Raw genomic sequence first — 22,675 nt, 5'->3', positions numbered from 1 at the left:
CTTATGTTTCCCACTGCAGACCTAACAGAGGACTCATGGATATAAGATATCATGGAATTTATTCTGTACTGTTACCAAAATGTACAAGAGTTACAGATGTTAAAACTTTGTGGAAGTATTGCTGTCAAGTTTCAGGATTTGGCATAAATTCTTATTAATTTTTTTTTTTAAATTGAGTTGAGTGTTATTGATTCTTGAAGTGTTAGCAACTCTGTATTTTAATACTGACAAAGCAGCCATATGAATGTTGTTGTTTTCTAAGAGACTTGATAGAGAACACAAATATGTGAAATATACTCCATACTCTGGCAAATACATACAGTTACCACAGCTATTAAAATGATGTACAAGAATCGAAATAAAATTTTTGGAAGTGATACATCCTGGTGCAATCTTCTCTATTTATTTACATGAGTAAACTGTATTTTTTTTTTTAATTTGGGTGTTGTTCCTTCTTTAAAATTTAGCTACTATATATTGTGATATGGACAACAAAAGCAGCAATCTGCTAGGCAAAGAATGGGCGCTTCTGCTGTCTCCTAAAATATGCATACCACATTCAAACAAAGACAAATATGTAACTTCAATACAAATAGTATTATTCTTAACAATATATGTGTGAAGAATAAAGAGTAAAACCCACACTTAGATATTGATAAGTAAGTATAAGAAAGTGAAGTAACCAGAAGCAGAGAGAATGCCAATAGCTGGTAACAAACTGGTAGCTACTGATGTGCTGTTGGAATGCTTTTGCACTTGTTTATGTTCATTCTCCAGTTGTTCTATTGTGGGTGAGGGCGATACTTTTCTGTGTGAAAATTGTAACACTTCAGATTGTTCATGTGCTATAAATATTCCATTAGCAGAGTTTTCAGCAGTATATACTGTTTTCATAATACCAATGAGCCATTCAATTTCATCCATCAGTGGTATTGTCAAATTTGCAGACTTGGCTACCTTTAGTCCTGAAAGAGAGACATGCCATTTCCATTAATACTGTGTACTGTATCCATGGTTGCCAGTGTCATAAGTAAAGTAAAAGTAAAGGTATCCCTGTAACAGACCGTGGAGGCCCATAGGGTTGTCAGATGTTGAGGTTCCCACATTTTCTAGACAATCGGCTCATAGATGGCGATAGGGTTGTCAGCCCTATGTGCCGCCTGCCCTTTACCCCCAAGAATATTCCTGGTACTCATTTTTGTTAGAGGCTGAGTCGACCCCATGGCCATAGTGTGGCTGGAAGGATTAGGTCAATTGAAAAAATCCAATGACCTCGTCAGGACTTGACCTTCCAGCTTGTAGCATAGTGCCTCAACCAACTATGCTACTGTGTGACCCCATTGCCAGTGTCATACAAGAAGTTTCTGATCTTTTTTCTGACCCAAGTGCTGCAGCCTGTTCAGAAGCTTCTGTAAATTCATAAGAAGACTGGTATGGGAGTACTTCATAACAGAGTACACAAAACTGGAAAGCTGTGTTGCTGAACTGTGCAACGATTGTTTTGAAATTCTCAGGGCAAAGAGATCAGTTGGAAGACTACACATACAGAAATGTCATGACTCCTGTGGTAGTTTCATTCTCAAGAGTGGCTATATAACATGAAAATTTTGTTCCTCCTTTGGTACAACTGCCTTTAATTTTCATTGGAAAGTATGTAATTAAATTAACTGCTAGGGACCCACTCAACCTCCTATTTAATGGGTACTGGGGACTCTCCCTGGGGGTAAAGCAACAAGGGAGTGGAACTGATCACTGACCTCCATCTATTGCTGAGGTCAAGAAAGGTGGAGCTACACCTCCACTCCCCTATATGTCTTCATGCCATAGTGCTTAACTGCCTTTATGTTTTCATATGTTATAGCCATTTATGAGTTTTAATTATTTTTTTGTCAAATAGTTCTATCATTTTAAACTCACTTAAAATTACATTAATCTGAAAATTATGTATATCAGAGGGCATCTCTGGTTTATGTTGGTCTTTTTTCTGTTTAACTTTTTTGATCAGATGGACAACTGTCCTCAGTTCCAACAGTTGTCTATACTCGTACCATGAAAGTAGGCACATAAATGAAAATTTCATATATCCACTACTTAATTTTAATTTTAGTTTAACGTTATACACTTTGACATTACATGTTTCGGCCCAAAACGACCATCTTCAGGTATCTTGATGTGTTAAAAATATTTTATTAAATTATGTTAAAACTGCTACACTCTCTTAGCCCATGTTAAAATCACATGCTGTAGTTCTCTTTTCAAGGTAAAACCAGATAAAATCCTATAAAGTTTCTATTATACCCACGTTATTTTGGTGCATTTCGTTTCACCTCACATGGAGTGTCGTCCATTGTTCATAAATGTATGCCTGTCCAGGGTGTTTTGTTTCGGCAGCTTGCCCCTCACGTTCATAGTCTACTTTTCAGTTATGACTGCCATATGCCCCTGGTTTGCGTGTTTCCTCCACAGCGTGTGGTGTTGTCTTTACTACATTTACTGCTATATTCATGTATTGTGACGTGGATGGCGCAACGGGAAGTAGGGGTCACGTGAACTCTGTGGTCTCGCGAGTGACGTGACATACCCCTACTCCTTCCATCAGTACGCAACGCTCAGTAAACATCCCCTACCCCGAGGTGTTTTCCATGCCGTGCCGAAGCACGCTGTTTACTACACAGCAGTAAACAACTCTCGACAGCGTTGCCCAGCAACACCTGCCACTGTAGCACGGCGGGACACCTTCCTGCAGGTGGCGGCCAACTTCATCCGGGATGCACAAATTTCTCGGGTTAGTTCCAGTGGCTCTCCACGTCGCCCTGCAGCTTGCTTCTTGCCCCTATATCGCTTCTTCCGTCCTTTGATCAGTTTCACTACGGCATCTTCGTAGGAGACTTCTCGTTGTTGGGCCACCTCAGGTTTCCTGTCCATTGAGGTTGGCTGTTCTTCTTCCACTCCATCTCTTGGCAGGCCATCGTCTCTTTTCTGATATTCGTTGTTTCCTCTTCAGGTTCTCTGACCGGTATCACAATGGGGTCCTCTTCTTGTTGTGCCGCCGCAGGTTTCGTGTCCACTGAGGCCGGCTTCTCTTCTTCTAGACGCGCCTCCGGCGCTTCTCGGCAGGCCATAGTTTCTTCCTCTATTTCGGGTTTGGTTTCGGCAACCATCTCCTTGTGGCTGGTGCCCAAATTTTCTCGCATGGCTTTTGTCCTTGCTTTGATCGCTTCCGTTTCTGCTGCAACCTTTTCTCGCCAGGCGGCCATCTCTTTTCGCTAGGCTTTTATATCGGCTTCCATTTCTTCCTTCTCGGTTTCTCTGTCGGCCTTCGTCTCTTCCTTGTCTTCCTTCCTATTGGCCTCCATTCTGTCTTGATTGGTTCGGAACATTTCTTGCATGTGCACTCCGTCTGCATCTGCTTTTACTTGGTTGGCCCTCATCTCTTGTCGGTTTTCCTATCGGCGTCTATTTTCGCCAATAGGCGTTCGAACAATTTTTCCATATCCATCGTGTGACACTACCATTCGTTTCAATAGTTTGTCCTGAGTTAAGGCGTGTTTAAGTTCATAACCAATTCTGACACCAAATGTAACGTGTTTTGCTACTGATGACGCCGTTCGGATTGTTAATTGGTTTATTCAACAACCTACAAATCATAACTACAAATACTTATAACACTGTTATGGGTTTACACACTTTACAACCCTACAAAATAATCTCTTCAGTAGTCTTCATGTATTTACAGTACACGTATTTATAACGCGGGAGCTATACAAGTCTCTCTTAATTACACACTCCCAATATAACTGTACTACAGCACACACACAGTCTTTAAGTCACACAATAAGTCTACACTGGCTGACTTCTCAGTTATCATGCACTATCACAGATTATCACATCAAATCTTCTAACCACGTGTTCGGGTTTTCTTCCTGCGACTGCTGCTATATTTCAACTGCTTTCGGTGGCTGCTACATTTTAACTGACTCCTTAGTCAAAGTCACATTGCGACTGACGGTCAGTCAGTCAGTCAGTAAGTCTTGGTATCGAGCCCCATCTTGTGCTCATGACCAGATATTTATTACTGCTTGACCATTATGGTCTTGTTTACTGGGGCGCCCTCTCTGACGATAGGACCGGTCTGTCTTTTATAAATGCTGCTGGCCCCTGCCAGCGCAGTTTTCCTCAGGTCTGACTCCCTTGGGACCATATTTTGCTGTCTCAGTTTTGAGACTTACCTTTTCGTCGCCTCCTATGACTTGCAGGGTCAGGGTGGAGGTATTCGATCCCGCCTTCACACAGGTTTGTCAGAGATATCCCAAGTCCAAGTCACATTGCGAGTGACGATCCGTCAGTCTGTCTGTCTTGGTGTCGAGCCCCTCTGTCCACTGACTCCTTAGGTAGTGCAGTTCTCTTATAAACCCTCAGCCAGACAACGGAAAATGACTCGCTTCCCTGTTGCCTAGTTTGGGGCCGAAATATGTAGTGTCAAAGTGTATAATGTTAAACTGAAATTAAAATTAAGTAGTGAATAAACAAGTGTTGCATTATTGACGGACGATAAATACATGGACATTAATTTAAACAATTGCAGCAGGATGCTGAAATACAGAATTATAATTTCATATATGTTTACCCATATCAGTGAGATCCATTAAGCAATCTGTTATCTTGCATGCATCACCAGTTCTAACACCTGAAAGTAACCAGTCAGCATATGTAAATTGGTAATAAGTAGTTTCCTAGTTTTTAATATCTAAGCACAACACTATACATTACATACATCACATCTGGGTGTTTCAGAGTATGTTACAAATATGAGGCTTGTTCAACAGAAACACATTTGTGGATTATTCTGGTTGAAGGGACAGAGTCTGTTAATAATGTCACATGCAGAGATGACTATTAGGTGGGGTTTGCATTTCAAGATTGGATTTATTAACACCTCATACACACCACTCAGAACTATAGGCAATTACAGCGCTGCCGCTGATCTACACACTTTACAGTTCACTGTTACAGACACAGTATAGTACCATCTCCACTAGCCATTTACTGGCAATGGATTTTAACACAGGAACTATAACAGTCTCCTATTAATAATGTTATATTTTAGCGTCCTGTTGCACTTGTTCATGTCCATGATGTGTATTTATGCTAACCGTCTTACAGTGCATACTTTTTATTTAATTTCACCTTTCTCTTCACTTTTACACTACATGTTTTAGCACTAATGTGCCATCTTCAGGTGTGTCTCTGTGCATGTCAAACTACTGCACTGCATGCCATGATGTCTTCATTCTAAAATGACTAAAATGTGTATTCATCATGTATAACAATAAATTCTAAATATTAAAACCTTTCAGGATTCGTCATCCATACGTCGTATCTCAAATATGTGAATCACGCCAGTCCTCCTCTATGGGAGCACTCTTCCTACATTCATGTGTGTATTGTGCTCTGTGTTGTGTCTTGCTCCTGTGACTGCGTGCGTTGTACTGCTGGATATATAGAGGAGGATTGGCGTGATTTGCGTATTTGAGATACGACATATGGATGACGAATCCTGAAAGGTTTTAATATTTAGAATTTATTGTTATACATGATGAATACACATTTTAGTCATTTTAGAATGAAGACGTCATGGCTTGCAGTGCAGTAGTTTGACGTGCATAGAGACACACCTGAAGATGGCACATTAGTGCTGAAACATGTAGTGTAAAAGTGAAGAGAAAGGTGAAATTAAATAAAAAGTGCGCACTGTAAGACGGTTAGCATAAATACACATCATGGATATAACAGTCTCACTGAATTACATGTTCCAAATATCACTGTACGTATTATAGCACTCGTAGCACTTATAGTACTCGTATTATAGCACACATAAAGTCTTCCCTTTGCAGCCAGACTTTCAACTCTGCTGGACTGCATTCAGCAATTCTGATGCCTCAGTTCCTCAATTCAACTCATCCTCTCCCAAGCTGATATCGTGGCAGGCTGGCCTTTTGAAACTCAACTAACTCCTTGCCATTTCTTCATCATCTTTGACTGCCATCTCCAGAGACTCAAAGGTAACTTTATGACTGGCAGTGTACCGATAATCCATTCATCTTGGTGCCAGGCCCCTTGAGACAAACGACCAGAGCTTTTTTTTTTCAACTGACCTCTGTCAGTACATGCTTTACATAGCAAATCATGCTTATCTTATGTATCCTATGCTACAAAGGCAGCTTAGTCACTTGATTGGTCATAAACTTGACCACTGCCAAATTCAAGCCTCTTATATTTTCTGTGTCTGTCTGCAACTTTGTCCTATATTGCAAACATGTTCATTCTCATGATTTTGTATGACTTCTGCTTGTCGCCTGCACAGTTTTGTTACATGGTCCAGAGACTTACTCAAATCTATCTCGTTATATAGACTCAGGGCAGCCCCAACAGGAAACACCGTTTCATAACAGTTCAACTGTTGTTATAGAGGTGTGTTTAGCTCGCTGTTTAATAGAAATGATATATCCTCAAGTGCTCTGTACATGTTCATTTCTGCTGGAGCCTGTTTACTGGGTCGTTGCCTATCATTGAACTTCTATTCCGGCTCTGCTATTCTGGCTTCTGGGCGCCATGTCACAATAATATTCACATGAGCACTGAGATAGGTGCCCCACTGATACACAAGTGGATGGATCCCCTCTGCAGAGAGTTTCCTGAACTGCTGCTGAAACCACTACACCAACCACTCTGTTGATGTCATCATTCAACCTGAATATACTGCCTTTAGTGCTCTCCTGAAGGGGCCGAATGCATGGAAATCACATGGTGATGTCTGAGTACCGTGGAGGGATGCTCCAACACCTTCCAGCATATGGAGCACAGCATGGTCAGAGTGGCATTTTCATGCAACATGACATTCCTCTGAGCATGTTGGGATGCTATCCCTTGATGATGGACTGGAAGCCTCTGAGTTTCTGTTAACCTTTAAGTGCCGAAGTGCCCAGTTTGTGCCAGTCATGAGTAAGGTCGTCGTGGCCAAAGTACCCAGTTGTGGCCAGTCAGGCATTTAAACTCCGCTAGTGGAAGCGCGCGCACACGCCGCTAGTAGAAGCGCATGCACAGTCCTGAATATTTATTTTTAAATGTAGTAATTACCAGACCGACTTAAGTAAAACCCTAATAGAGGAATTAAAATAATACCTTACTGAACAACAGCAAATAAAAATATACGTATGAGTTATGCCAAAACTTATCCACAATCCAGTAATTTTGTTGCAGATTCTGCAGATAGGTATGTTAAAAATATAGTGTAAAATTCGATGTACATACCTTTTTTGTTGTTACCTTCTTGATGTATATATAGGTTCAAATGAAACTACAGTATTCGATTTCACTACGAACGCACACAAACTGTATCTCAGCCACGATGCAGCTGTCTGTTCATTCAAATAGAAGGGGCAATAAGCTTTTGCAGCCCTAACGGAACATCTTAGCACTGAAGAGGGGACCCCTATAGCTTTCTCTTGAATAGCCATTCTTTCATTCTTCTGACCTTCAGTCAAGTATTCGAAAATCCGAAGGGTGTAAGCAGCGCTAGCAGAAGACCAAATGATTTTATTGCTTCCATCTGTTTTATGACACCAGAGACTGCTAAAATTTGTCAAGTGTTACAAACAGAAATGAAGTTATAATGCAGAACAACTCTGTGAAGAACTGGGAAACCATTTTTGCAGTACGCATCAAAATTAAAACACAAAAAATTGAAAATAGAGTACAACACTTTGTATTAAAAATTTCAAATCTTCCTTTATAATATGCGACACTATGTTCTTTTCTGAAATAAACAAAGTTATTTCCATCCATTTATCATAAAAATTGAGCTAGATAGAGCATTTTTAAACACAACGCTTAAAATTGATTAAGCGCCTAACAGGAACGGACATTTAAACGCAGCGTAGCAACGGGCATTTAAACGCGCACCAGCAGCGGACATTTAAATAAACTCCGGCCAGCTCAAGCTTACCACTATTTCGAAGTCCGGCGTTTAAAGGTTAATAGCATTGTGTACAGATGGAGATATCAGGGTCCTTGAATGCTAGCTGCATCAACATCCTGTTTGGGCAGATTCTGCATACTTAACAGTCCCTCTAATATGACTGTTCTGTTGCACAGCTTATGGTTGATCAGCTGTGTTTGCTAGCGGTGCCACGAATGGGTTCCATCTGAATAGCCCTCATACATAAATGAACTTAAACATTACTTTCTGTACTTTGTATATAACATAAGAACTGGTCTTTTTATTTTGTATGGATGAATAACAGTACAGAAATTCAAAACATTCCAAGAGTATGTAAGATTTGAGGTTTTCACGGTGGTGACTATGAAGAAAGCAGTCTTCTGGGATGTGGCACCGTGTAGATGTGGTGTTAACCGACGTTTTGGAGGAACGTATCGCCTCCATCTTCAAGGTAGAAAGGAAAAATAAGAAAATCTGCAAACGAAGAGAAGGGCAGTTTGCTTGCACTGGTTCTCACTGTCTCTTTGCTTGTGGATTTTCTTATTTTTCCTTCTACCTTGAAGATGGAGGCGATACATTCCTCCGAAACGTCGGCTAACACCACATCTACACGGTGCCACATCCCAGAAGACTGCTTTCTTCATTCCAGGAGTAGCCAACATTTTTCAGATTGACAAGTGAGAGAAGCTTATGATTTATAGTCGGTGCTGTATCAGTCTACGAGAAAAAACATGTGGACTGAAATTATTAGAAATTGAATATGTAAGATTTGAGGTTCTCACATAGGTGATTATGAAGATTACTGTCATCTGTGATGTGAACTGATAAACGGGTATGAATATTTTGAATGAACTTGCCGTATCCGTCTTCAGTGACCCTGAGGCAGCAGGTTTCTTAACCGTTTCTATCAAACCTGTATTCTCCTGACTACACAATGCCACATCCAACAAGACTATATTCTTGATATTGTGGCATGTAGAGCCATTGCTGGGCAACGACCACAAAACAAACAGCAAGACAACTGCTGTTACTAGGTAATGGCCCATAAACAGCTACAGAGGAATGGTTTCTGCGCAATTCATGCCAAGATGTCTTAAGTGGGACAATTTGGGGGTTGAGCTGAGTGGAGTGGAGCAGAATGAATTGGTTGGTGAGCAAGTTAGTTAGTTTGAGAGTTCGGGAATTGGAAGCCTGTTAGTTTGGCTCAGGAACTGCAGTGAGAGATGTGCCAGCAGGGACGTGAAGATGTGAACATGGAAGTTGAGGAATCTAGGGCATTGGAAGCTGTTGCCAGGCAATGACTGGTGAAAAGACAGCAGATTGAGAAGACTTAGTACGTTCTGTAGTGAACTGCGGATTATGTAAATTAGTGATGACACTGAAGTTACTTGTAATTACAATCTGTAAATGTTTAATAAATCCAATTACCAATCCAAACCCCATCTATAGTCACTCCATAAAATCTTGACTATATGTACCATTCCTCAAATAAAAGAAAAATATTGGTACGTTTAGTAGTATAATTTTCTGCACAGTAACCACAAATATTAAATAAACGTTTATAGACTTAAGTTACAGATAAACTAATAACCTTCAAAGCTCTAAATATAGACATAACTTTAAGCCCTATGTCCAATGCTATTAGTTTAGAAGGACTCTTTCTTATCTCTTTATGTACAATGAATACAAAGCCATACCTTTCTTAATGCAGTTTTCAAATATTTGATATGCAAAGCCTGAGAAATTGTGTATAATGGCTCCAAGTGTCCCATTGACAATGTACAGACCACAGCCAGCTTTACACTGAAAATAAATTTTCATATAAACTGTAACAGAATTAACATTCTAAGCAAATGATCTTTCAAATGAATGCAACAGTCAGCAATGTATGCATACCATAATAATTCTACTGTGTTAACTAATTTTTGCTAAATTATCTTGCAAACCCTAAGATGTAATGGTAAAAATGTATGAGACATAGAATTTGTTTTACTTTTCTATTCATGATTTGTTCAAAATACTTTTCCAATGATAAAAACTTAGTGAGTTATGTTAGAGATGTGTGCATACACTCATGTAGGTCTGCATATAAAGTGCTCATTGCTGCCTAAAACAGATGTTGGCAGAATTTTGTAAAACCTCCCGCAATATGGGATTTCTTAAAGATCTGAAAATATGTCAGAGCTCAAATATTTGATGATGACAGTGATGAATCAAAATTACATTCTTGAAGACATTAAGAGCATACTAAATTTGGGAAATGCTTGTTACTGCTTTTGTATGTGGATGTGAAGCTTTGTGTCTTATACAGAGGGATGATCAAAAACGTGAGAGTGTTATAGAACAGAATGCTCATCTGGACCCAAGATGGAGGAAATTGCACAGTCAGAAACTTCGTACATTATACCTTTCACCGAATATTATTATGGTGATGAAATGAGATGAGATGAATGTTGTAAGTAGCACAGATGTGAAAGGTGAGAAATGCATACAAAACTTTTGGCACAAACCTGAAAAGAAAAAGCTGATCATAATGCCTAGATGTTGTTGGGAAGGTACTGTTAAATTCGATCAAAAGGAAATAGGTTGTTGGGTGTCCACTGGATTTGTTTAGCTCAGAACAGGGTCCAGTGACTGATCTTTATGTATGTGGTAATGAACTTTCATGTTCTATAGAAGTTGGGGAAATTGATTAGCTGAGTGACTATTATTATTTGGATTATTGAGTTTCTGGACTTTGTGCATTATCTCATCCAACAGATTCAGTGACCGTGATTAGCTCGTTCTAATTGATGGAACTGAATAGTTGTTTCTTCACCTTTATACTTGAGTATCTAAACAAATTCAGTTTCTGAAAGTGAGTTATTTTAGGATATGAGATGTTGAACAAACTCCAGAAATCAGTAATCCTAAGTGTAATACATTACAAAAATTCCCTCTGTATTCTTTTTACTCTCAGAGGTATATATGAGACAAACTCCGTCTTAAGTGCAACAATTTAATTGTAGTTCTTTCTTCTTCCCTTCCTCCACTCTGTCAGAGGCTTATGTTGAAGTTTTTGTGAAAATTCATTAATCGTCAGGAATGGGGAGTTAGATTTAGAGGTCACCATCGAGCTGAGTTCTCAGGGTATATGAATAGAATTGGTTAGTGCTGTAAATGATGGTGCGAAGATGAAGTGTAGAAGATAAGCCACAATCAGATCAAGTCACTTGTCTCTATTTCATATATTTATTTAGATGGTAGAGGAGCACTGAGGTATGCTAATTACTTGGCACTCTTAACTGATGAAGTTATTGCAAACCATCAGGTTAAATTTAATTCACATTTTATTGGTTGATTCAGAAGAGAAACTAATATGTTTGTCAGACCCCCTCTTGGTAATTATCTTAGTCTTCAGCATGGCAGATGCTCCTTCAGTAACAAAGTTATCGAATGTGGAGTACATGGGAGTCTCAAGCAATTCTGTGCATGAAACATTATATTATCCTTTTTTCTGTGATGTCAAAATTTCAAGAGGTACAATTTCAAATCTGATGGGTTCATGTCCAATGCCACAGTGACTTGGTATAATTTCTCCTTGGAATTTTTAGAACAGTTTGCATTTTGAAGGGCAAGAGGTGGCATGGAACTATGCAAGAATTAAGTCAGAAGAGAATACAAGGCATAAATCCCAAAAGCGAGAAAACCCTAACTAGAGCGGTTCATGGCCTACATTCTGCTTCTAATAAACAGAAATGACACTGTTAAATACAGTTCTATTCCGAGATTTCTCAAATTTCTTTCCGAACAAGTGTAGGGTGTTCATTCTTAAAGAGTGTGGCTTAACTTGGGCTGGAACCAAGAAGGAGCCTCTCAAAAATGCACTGTCCTCTGAATCCTTTAGAACTGAAGAATGATTAATACCTTCTCAGGAAGGAGTTGATTTAATTCTTATGGGAAGGGTTTGAGTGAAGCAGTGTGACTACTAAATTTACAGAAATTTGTAATGAGAGTTGCAGAAGGCCAGAGAAATGATGTATTGTGTAAACATCTTTTCAAGAACTATCAACACTTCTTCTGTCAGTGTATATACATACATAATTATTTCATGAAGTCAAACAAGGGATACTTTTGTGTAGTAACATTTTCAGAAAACATCTCTGTTAACTTCTACTGACTTCGCAAAACTGTTCACGAATATATTTATATTATAAACAACTCTTTGATATCATGATACACAGTTTTAGAAACTATGTGGTAGAGTTTTCTGAAGTGATTTGAGTCCTCATTCCCAGTTCTCTTTACCTTCATGTGAGGGAACTTTAATTTCTTAATTTAAGTGATATTTCTTCTTTGAAGTTGAAGCTACTATATACTGTGATACTGACAGTTTTATTTGTTTATCTGTGCCTTATTTAATGGTGCTGTCAGTAACTCAGAATATGTAATATCAAATGTTTGGGCAGTAATGAGAAATGAATTGGAAAGGATGTGGAATTAAGTCAGTGCAGTTGGTGTCCTGCCCAAAAATTCAAACCTAGTACCTCCTGAATATGAGACATAAACATTACTGCTTAAGGAAATTTTATCAGTAATTCTGACAAGGAAAGCAACCATATCCTTGCCTGTGTTTGACAAAACAGAAGGAACAAAATGATGTGAACTTAGAGGTGACTGGCTTGAATTTAATCTCCAATCCTGAAAGGTTTAATTATGTGACTAAATTAGGATGACATAACATTTTATATGGTACGTTGTCTTTTGTGAACAGTATCTTGAGCTGTGTGCCTGTGCTATGTGTCACATGTTGTAATGTCACTGTTACCAGTATAAAGATTCGGGAGATTTTAGGTCCTCATCAAGGTTATTATGAAGGTTATTGTCTTATGTATTTCAAAAGATAATAATTTTCGGTGTAATCATATGTCTGTACCATGAAGAACAAAGTAACTAGTTTGAAGAAGAAAATAGAACATTCTCAGTCACTAGAAACCATAGAAAAGGATGTGTATTTAACCTGTGAACAAGTGGGTACAAGTACTTTGTAAGATGTAGCAGAAATTTACCTTTAGATCTTGTATATCTCCATCTAAGAGATTGAAAAATGCCTGCACGTGTGAAGTTTCTGTGAAATAAGTAAATTAAAGAATGTTATAATAATGCAATCACTTAAGCAGTTACAGCAATGCATAATGAACTTGTAAATCAGAAACTGTTGCTGGAAAGTTGTTACTGGTGATGGTGAAAAGCAGGAAGTCCTGGGAAGAGTTTATGATGGTTACTGTCACTGTTCACACATGTGTTGTCTGCACAGCCATTCTTGTAGACAACAGACTCTCCACATGAGGACAGGCCATGGGAAGAAAAGATGAGAACATGAAAACAACACATCACATGCAAAACAGTAATGCACATTGGGGAACACGCCTAAAAATCTGGCAACACAAAACAAAATGGACACTACAACATAGAGCAAAAGGAGAGCAATATATATACTCTCTCCTTTTACTTTATATATATATACCTTTTAACACATAACTCAATTACGTAGTTCCAATTACAATATTTTAATATTTTTAAAAATCCAAATATTTATACTTAATATTTCATATTTTTATAACATCAGAGCATTACATATACAACGTACATGTACAATGCACTGCCAATGCGTAAACACTGGCCAGTGTGGGGAGATACGAGTTTAGCAGACAGAAGGAATGGTGACTGTAAAAGTTCTACATACCTGATGATGCTCGCAATAGGCCGAAACATGTAGTACATGCAAAAGTGTGGTTTTTGATACCAGAATTTTGTCGACTGAATAATAATAAACGTTGTCTTACACACAATATGGTGTTAGAATATAATACTTCTAATACAAGTAATGTTGCATAATAAATTTGTAGATGCTTGTGCTCAATCTCTAAACACAGATAAAGTCATATTCATTTTTATAAATGAAGTCTTATATACTTTAATCAATAAAATGCATGCCAGTAGAATATCCTGTGACATTACCAAAGCAATTAACTATTCAAATAATAAAATAATAATATTAAAACTTTTATGGAATTCTAGGTATAGCTGGATGGTGGTTTAAACCACACCTTTATGGCAGGAAGCAACAAGTAGAAATAAACCACCGGATTAAAATTATATAACCTGCTCACACTGTGACATTAATTAACATGGAGTGCCCTAACATTCTGTACTTGGTCCTCATAATTGATCTTACATATATCAACTGTCTGCCTACAACCATGAACTGTACTGTTCAGGCCAGTACTCCTTGATGATGATACTGTCATGTGTATTAGTGAGCTGTAGACAGGGTTTGGATTGGTGGATCGATTTGTTGGATACTCACAAGTCATAACTACAATTAATTATTACACTGTTGCTGATTTACACACCCCAGATAACTCCACGCCAGTCTTCTTAGTCTACTTAGTCTTCATTATCCATTTCCTGGGAATGTATTTATAACACAGGAACTATGAAAGTCTCACTAAATTACACACTCCCAGTATCCTTGTACTACAGCACATGTAAAGTCACACACTATGTCTTCTCAGGCTGACTTCTGATTCTTCTCCAACTACTCCTGTGGCTATATCCTATCAATAACTGCCTGAACTCGGAGTCAAAGTCAAAGTTATGTCATGACTGATGGTCAGTCGGCCAGTCTGTCTTGGAATAAAGCACCCATCTGGGGCTTAAGACCAGATCTACTTGTATATTATTGTATTACAGCTGCCAGCTTGTTGATGTTGGACGCTCTCTCTGATGAGAGGATGGGTCTGCCACAGTCAGCAGTAATAAGTCTGTTGTCAGTATGTAAAATTTACGTTTTACATATTTTAAATATATGCATGGCCGGCGCTTAAGGCTGACAACCTTACTGCCATCTTTGAGCCGATTGTCTAGGTAATGTGGGACCCTCAACGTCTCGCAATCCTATGGGCCTTCATGGCCTGTTACAAGGATAGCTTTACTTTTTTTTTTACTTTATATACACAGTGTGTCCAGGTTCTGTTAGGACTGTGTTCATTAAAAATACAAGACGTGAATTCTTTTAAAAAATTTCACTCTTGATTCAAAATATAGTCTCCTTCTGAATCAATACATAGCTGTAATTGATTGAAAAGTTTTTGAAAACAGTAACTGTACTCCTTTTGTTGAATCANTTCACTGTTTGACCTTCTGGAAGAAATTCCTTGTGAATGATTCTTTTGGAATCGAAGAAAATGGTTGGCAGTGTCTTTACTCAACTCTTTTGCATGCGCACTTTCTTTGGTTTCATCTTCTTTGGGCTCAACCACGCTCCACTCTGCCGCTTTGTGAGAGGCTCATATTGAAACCACTACGTCTCGTCACCAGTAACAATCGATTTTGTAAATTTTATATCACTTGGGGCGACCGTAACATGTCTTTACAGTGTTCCACTCTGGCATATTNACATAGTTACAAGCATACTAGGAACTATATTGATTGATTTATCCAGGAGTACAACTTAACAAACAAACATGATGATGTCCAAATCATGACTCATCGCTCCTAATTTAACACTCCTGAGGATATTTATTTTAATTTGACACTAAATGACTCCTAGACTTCAAAGAACATGGGTATCAACTCATATATCAAGTTATCTTACTTTCAAACATGCATGTGGAGCGTCTTCAATGTCGTCCCTGCTGTCACAAAATACAGGATACCATCGAAAATGTTCGAGCGACTCAAACAATCATCACTGTACACACTTTTCATCATTTTATATGCTTCTCCAGCTCTTTTGCCCAACTTCAAACAAAATTTGGTGTTGGCTCTCTGTTCAAGTGAATGTGTGTGTTGGATAGTAGATCCTGGAAACATTTTCCATTCCTGGTTATTGAGTGATATCATGCACCCCCCACCAAGGGAAGAATGTAATAATTTTCAAGAATTAGGGCCTTGTGGTGCCTATGAGAGTTCCGTGTAGTTTGGTGTTTCAGAAGAATGTACTTAAGAGCCAAAGAGCAAACCGAACAAGCTCCTGCTGGTCACAGAATTCAGTCTCTTAAAATATTTACCCAACTGTGAACAGTATTTTCCATTTTTTATATTTTTATCTTGATTATCCAACACACAAATTAACTCTAACCTGTTTAGCGAGGGTTTACTTTATTGTTTGTGAGTTTGCATTCCTCATTGTACATTTATTGGCCTAAGTTCCAGTCAGCACTATGTACAGCCCATTTCACGGAGGTATGTTTGCCCATTGTTGGTACACCCAGTAGTAGAGACACAGTATACTCCTGATGGTCCATGTTAATGAAGGGAGAAAGATGCGTAAATAATCTTAAAACAGGGATAATCCAAGCTTTGGGTGTGATCACGAGACTATGGTGATTGTTTGATGTAGAAATTCAGAAATATATACACACACACAGTACAGTTTGTTTGATTGTCTTGAAAATGTCTTGTAGAAAATTTGTAGTGAATTTAAAATGTGTGATCCATTTTGCTCTGTAGATTTTGTTCAGAACATTTTTGGCTCTGATAAGTATTCAGTGAATAATATTCTTGACATGCAGAAATGCATGTTGGTCTTTCTTTAAAGTAGTTGGTGAAATTCCCCCTTGATTTATAAGAAAACCAAAATAGTTCACCAGTTATTCATAAAATTCTATATTATCAAATTTCATGGAAGTCCACCCAACAGTTCACGAGTTGTTTCATATATTCAGTCGGATAGAAGCACCGAGGGACTTCAATATGCAGTCCACAGTGTTGCACTCATCAAGAGGGACATCGCTACATTGCAAATTGGATAATCGAGGATATGATGTTATGCTGTAGGAGGAAGTGACTGACATACAGGTCTCACAGTGGAAATAATAGTTTCATCATACAAAAAGGCTAAATGCTGATAGCTGGATTTGTGCATTAAGCTCAGGCCATGATAACATAAGCACAAGAAAGTTTAAAGTCTGATTTTGTGCATCTTAGTAAACCTAGACTTTAGTATTATATGTACTTCATGCTGTATTCCCATTTTGAAAAATATGGCAAAATTTGGCTTTGGTAGGGTACGTGTTAACAACGGATAGATGTGAATCAAAATGGAAGTTACTTATTAAGTCTGAGAGTTAAACCACACTATAATAAATTTCAGTAAAATTCTGTAATTGATTTTGAAGATGATATCTGAGGATGACTGGATATGACTCCATCCTCCCTCATTATAAATTGACTTAATGTATTTTGTGCAAGTAACATACAAACATTTACTCATAACCATATGAACAGTGTTTGAAGAAAATAGAGAAGCGTGTTACCATTTCCAATTAAAGTTTCAATGTTGCATAAGGGCTGCCCTTTTACCTGAAACAGTGATAGAAAAAGAGCATTATGTACTGCCTGAGTATGTCTGTATATGTGTGTGTGTGTGTATTATGCACAAGGGCTATTCGGAAAGTAACTTCTGGTGAGCTGTTAGCAAGACAAGCATTGAAAACAAATTATTAAACACAAAATCTGCTTTGATTTATAGACCCATTGCAAGGCAATAGCTCAGGAAATAAATTATCGCGGAAGGGTATGCGTGCAATGATAGGACGTCTATTGCTAGGCCACGGATCAGCAAACAAGCCTTCACAGCAATAGAGAGGCTGTGTTTTCTTTGTGACCAATGCTGAGGGGTTCTAAAGGAACAAAGGAGGTTATTTGAGAGAGTTGTTGTCGAGGATTGGGTCGAGTTCTGGATATGGCAGTTGAAGGTTATTGAGAGGAAATAGCAGGAAATGAATTAGTCTGTGCAAAGAAGACTTCGTATGTGATTTGAAGTGACAGTGATACTGTTATAAATCTGTTGCCAGGATACGACTAGTGAAGACTGAGAACCCTAGTGCGCGTGTAAAGGTGAACTGTAAAGTGTATAGATTAGTGATAGTACTGCATTGCCAAGTTGTGTGTACAAAGTGCCAATAAATCCTATCATCCAATTCAAAATCTGTCTTATAAGCCATGCGCAAAACCCTGCCACGTGACAGTATGTACATGCTTAAGATACTTCTTAACATAGTCACCGCCAGAATTGAAGAATCTGTCATATCATGGAATAAGGTTTTGTGTGCCCTTATCAAAGAAGTATGCCACTTATGAGCTCAGCCATGTTTTGTATTGCTAAACACTAAAGAAACTGAAGGGCCATTCAGAACAAAAAGCGTGGAATGCTGACATACAGTGTATTGCTCCTCCATGGCAATGTGCGTCTGCATGCTACAGCTTACACACAAGCACTACTGGAGCATTTCAACTGGGAGTTGTTTGACCACCCTTCTTACAGCCCTGATCTTGCTCCCAGTGACTAACACCTGTTTACCCTCCTGAAGAAGTGGTTGGGATCACAGCGCTTCAGCAATAATGAGGAGTTGAAGGAAGGTGTCAAAAATTGGCTGAGCTCACAGGCGGCAGACTTCTTTGACACAGGCATACAAAAACTGATTCCCTGATACGACAAGTGCTTCAATTCCATTAGTGACTATGTTGAGAAGTAGCTTAAGTATGTACATATTTTTTGTATATAATAACGTTATTTTCACATTACTTGTTTTGTTGACAGCTCATTGGATGTTACTTTCTGAATAGTGTTTGTGCGTGCGTGTGTACATTATATATATATATAGTGTGTATATACAGAGTGTAAATATATGTACGTATATGTTACAACGCTCTGTGGTAGACAGATGGGTTCATGGGTTCAATCTGATCATATTTTGTTAATATACCCATGTCCGAAAACACTTTGTTTATGTACTAGGACCACTGAAATGTGAATGAGGACCTTTACCAAGGACGGCATTTTCAACTCCAGAAACAGCCATGTATAGGCTCAGAAGCCACCAACACCACCTCGCCGTCAATGTGTAGGCAGGGATTATCAGTGACCATCTAATCGGCCCTTACCTCTAACCTCTGTGGCTTACTGGTGACTTTATCTGAGCTGCCAGAAGTGGTGTCTTTGGAAGTTCTTCGTGAGATGAGATATCAGCATGATGTCATTCCCGCACACTTCACTAATGTTGTCCGTTAGTATTTGGATGAAAATTTTGGCAACAGATGAATTGGATGTGGAGGCCCAATAACCTGGCCCCCTCACTCCTCTGAGTTGACTCCATGGATTTATTTCTCTGGTGGTACATGCAAAGCCTGGTGTATGAGACTCCAGTGGAGATGCAGCGTGATCTTGTGGCAAGAATTGCAGTAGCAACTGGAACCATCCGGGAAATGCTGGGGATCTTTCAAAGAGTTCAACATGACATGGCCAGGCATTGCACAACATGCAATGAAGTCAGTGGCCGCCATTTTGAGCAACTTTTGTAATGTAAAAAAATGATAACATCCCCCAACACTTATGCATCCTCTAGGAACATTTGTGGCCCTTAGTGTCAAAAGGAAGCGTTTCTGGACATTGGTGTATTAACAAAATATGATCAGATTGAACCTATCTGTCTACCACAGAGCATTGTAACATATTTATTTACACTCTATAAATATTATATATATATATATATATATATATGCAAATATATAAATTAAGCAAACTCATATATATGAAAGTGTTTAATTATAATTTTTAAGAGAATTCCAGCCTTTCATGAACTAACATAAAGCCAGTTGAAATCTTGTTGGGAAAACTGTTACAGTTACCATTATCATTCAATTTAAACTACAGAATCTGTTGAGACAATTTATATGCAAATGTCACGTTTTTGCTTATAAAAATTAATATAAAAATACCTACTATTAATAGCTTTTGAAGTTCAGAAAGTTGGCTACACAATATTGAATTTGATAGGACAACTTTTCGTTGTCTGATACATCAGTATGAGTGAGCCATAATCAGATACTGATGCAGATCATAGTGTCATCATTAGAAAATTATTAAATTCTGTTTTAAAGATAGAGTGGGAGGAAAAATCCTCATAGTGGAGAACAGTTTGAAAACATAGGGCTTTCCTTCATAATGTTGCCTGCCCAAAATGGAAAGCATGTTGAAAGATTTCTGAGACAGAATGAATAGTGTATGATATGGACTTCTTTTGACTAAGGCAGACACCCCAGTACAGATTCAGCATACCTTCTTCTGTGCAGTTACTGCTTCTGTCTTCTGCTCTATCTGTAACTGCTACGTAGCGTACACAGCAACTGTTAGACTTTTATGCAGGAAGCAAGGATACCTCATTTGCCACGATGTCCAGTTATTGCACATATAAAACTGCTTTTGTAAAGTTATTCACACTGCAGATATAACACTTCATGATAAAGATTCATTTTCCTTACTCTTTTTTGTTAAACATTTACCATACTGAAAGGTATTTCAAGTATAAATTTTTGCTTGGATTGGATTTTTGTGTATGGAGCTGTTGTACTTATTTTTTCGTATTGTGAAGTGGATTTTCAGAAATTTGGCGACTTTTAATTTGAACTTGTTCATTATAATTGGCTTGACTGAAAATTAGATTCTTGTGTCAACCTTCAGTGTGGACCCCAGTACAAAAATTAATTTTGATACATTGAATATTTGTGGAGCTTAAACATGAGACAAACGGACAGTTATAATCTCATTGTACATTTATTTCTGTGGAAAGACCACAACAAATTTACCAATTTGTGTGGTAAATTTTATTGCTGTAATTTGCTAATTAGTCACACTGATCTTCTACTTCATCATAAGCAGGTAGGCGCAGTTGGGTACGTACAGGGCAGATAGTATTTAGGTGGACAAAAGGTAAAAATAATAAATTTATTGTTTTTCTGGTAATATTGCAGAAGTTCAACATCTCTCAACACTGAAGCACACTCAGGACATGATCCACTTGTAGTTCAGTACGGCAAACCCTATTTCCTATGATCCAGCTCTTGCAACTCCGTTACAGTTTTCCATATAAATGTTTCCCAAGGAGCTTACCAACCAAAATTTTATACGTATATTTTTCCTCCCATAATCAGTCTAAATGTCCAAAATTAGCTGGATCCTTGGTTTCACTACCTGAATAATACGTAAACAGTGGGCTATATAAATATATATATTCCTGTAGCTCCCACTTGGAGCATAGGGCATCTGTGGAATTCTTTGTTTCACTTTAGTTTATTAATCTTAGACATTCAGCAGGACTTCTTGGATGGGGGATGAGCCTGACACAGACAAACATCCATGCCTTGAGTGGAATTAAAATTCACAATCCTAGTATTTGAGTGGGCGAAGACATTTCATGCTTTAGGCCATGCAGCCACTGTGATCGATGTATAAATATGGCATCTTAAAATATAAAGCAGTTGAGGTTGATAATTTGTTATATATAACTCACCAATATCCATGCGGCAACAAAACACAAACTTAGTATAGTAAGAGAATTCCTCATAGTTCTTCTTTTAACCTAAAAATAAATAAAATTCAAATTCTCAGTGATAACAATAGTCTTGAGGCAATTTAGTACTTAATAGTAGGGCCACATCATAGCTCAAGTGGTTAGTTGCTGGCTTCCCACGACGGCAGCTCGACTTCGATCCCGGGTCGGGTAAAGTGGAATTTGTGGTGGACAAAGTGTCGCTGTGGCAGGTTTTCTCCGAGTACTTCGGTTTCCCCTGCCAATCTTCATTCCACCAAATTCTCCATCATCATAATCACCCGGGGCAGGCTACAATAGGCCAATCAGTAGCCGCCGTGCTGAGTGGACCCAGTTGGACTCCACCCCCCACTAAGCGAATTACTTAATAATAATTAATAACACATTCTTTGCATCTATTAATTCTATATTCAACTCCCATTCACCCCAAATACATAACATATTGTTCATATGCACACTCATATTGTATCAGTATCCATTAAAACAAGTACTCAGGTTATTATATTTCAGCATCCTGTTGCACTGGGGCACCATTTTAAATTGTAAAATATTCTTTCTGTAATACAACAAAGTCAATCCTTTCCTAAAAGACACTAAAATATATTTAATATACCAAAAATGTCTGTTAAATATTTTAAAATATCATTAACTTTTTCTTTGCTGATATGCATACTCCCATAATCCAATGCACCTTTGCTTCCACTGACACCTTCTTCCCCCCTTTTGAATCAAGAAAAAACTATTAATGTTGTCATACCTTTCTTTCAGCAACAGTTCTTTATATTTCTCTTCATACAAAGACGTCCACGTACCACTTATTTGGCATATACTAGACTTCCTTATGAGAATGATGTACGTACCTGGGGTACAAGGTCACTGATAATTGCACACATAGGTTACCTTGACAGGCGGTGTTATCACATTTTCTTGCTTGGGGACTGAGTTCCTATGATAGAGACCTTTACTTGTCCCGCATCATAACACTTTTAAAAGAGAACACATATCAGTAATATACTACCTAAAAATTGGAGTCTGGCAGATCACTTTGTTAATTATTTAACATGTAGTGTCCTAAAACACTTACATTTACTGTTTCTAGGTTCTTGGACTCATACGCATTGTTTTTGTGATCTTCAGAACACCTTTCTTTACCACAAATGCACGAAAATATATTCATTGTTGTCATTGCCCTTGTGCTTTTCTTATGGGGAGAAAGAATGGGAAAAGAAATTGATTTGGCTCTGAATCCAGGCATAGGTAGCAGTAAAATTAACTCATTTTCTGAGTTTTCCTTTTTAAG

At 38.2% G+C, this 22,675-nt stretch overlaps 1 protein-coding gene across 2 annotated transcripts; it reads right to left on the bottom strand.

Moving 5' to 3' along the window:
- Positions 1-42: 42 nt before the first annotated feature.
- LOC111867030 lies at positions 43-22,232 on the bottom strand. Of its 2 annotated transcripts, none has more exons than XM_023856502.2 (7): positions 22,133-22,232; positions 21,337-21,405; positions 17,302-17,347; positions 13,048-13,106; positions 9,697-9,802; positions 4,628-4,687; positions 43-965 (listed from the first exon to the last, which is right to left on the bottom strand). In XM_023856502.2, the coding sequence occupies exons 2-7, from the start codon at positions 21,388-21,390 to the stop codon at positions 646-648; spliced, it is 645 nt and encodes a 214-aa protein (XP_023712270.1). In that variant the 5' UTR covers positions 21,391-21,405; positions 22,133-22,232; the 3' UTR covers positions 43-645. The 2 variants fall into 2 exon arrangements, with proteins under 2 accessions (XP_023712270.1, XP_023712265.1); XM_023856497.1 differs by lacking the exon at positions 22,133-22,232 and adding an exon at positions 22,026-22,109.
- Positions 22,233-22,675: the final 443 nt, after the last annotated feature.

The sequence above is a fragment of the Cryptotermes secundus genome, unplaced genomic scaffold, assembly GCF_002891405.2.
Source record: "Cryptotermes secundus unplaced genomic scaffold, Csec_1.0 scaffold125, whole genome shotgun sequence".
Taxonomy (NCBI): domain Eukaryota; kingdom Metazoa; phylum Arthropoda; class Insecta; order Blattodea; family Kalotermitidae; genus Cryptotermes; species Cryptotermes secundus.
The sequence above is the reverse complement of the archived record's forward strand: the minus strand, read 5'-3'. Positions and strand labels throughout refer to the sequence as shown.

Excerpts from the sequence above, each read along its gene's own strand:
- LOC111867030 (XM_023856497.1), bottom strand. The coding sequence starts at position 22,046 with ATGCATATCAGCAAAGAAAAA. Across the intron at positions 17,348-21,336 it reads TTGTTGCCGCATGGATATTG|GTAAAAGGGCAGCCCTTATG; the intron begins GTGAGTTATATA and ends TCACTGTTTCAG. Across the intron at positions 9,803-13,047 it reads GAGATATACAAGATCTAAAG|TGTAAAGCTGGCTGTGGTCT; the intron begins GTAAATTTCTGC and ends ATTTATTTTCAG.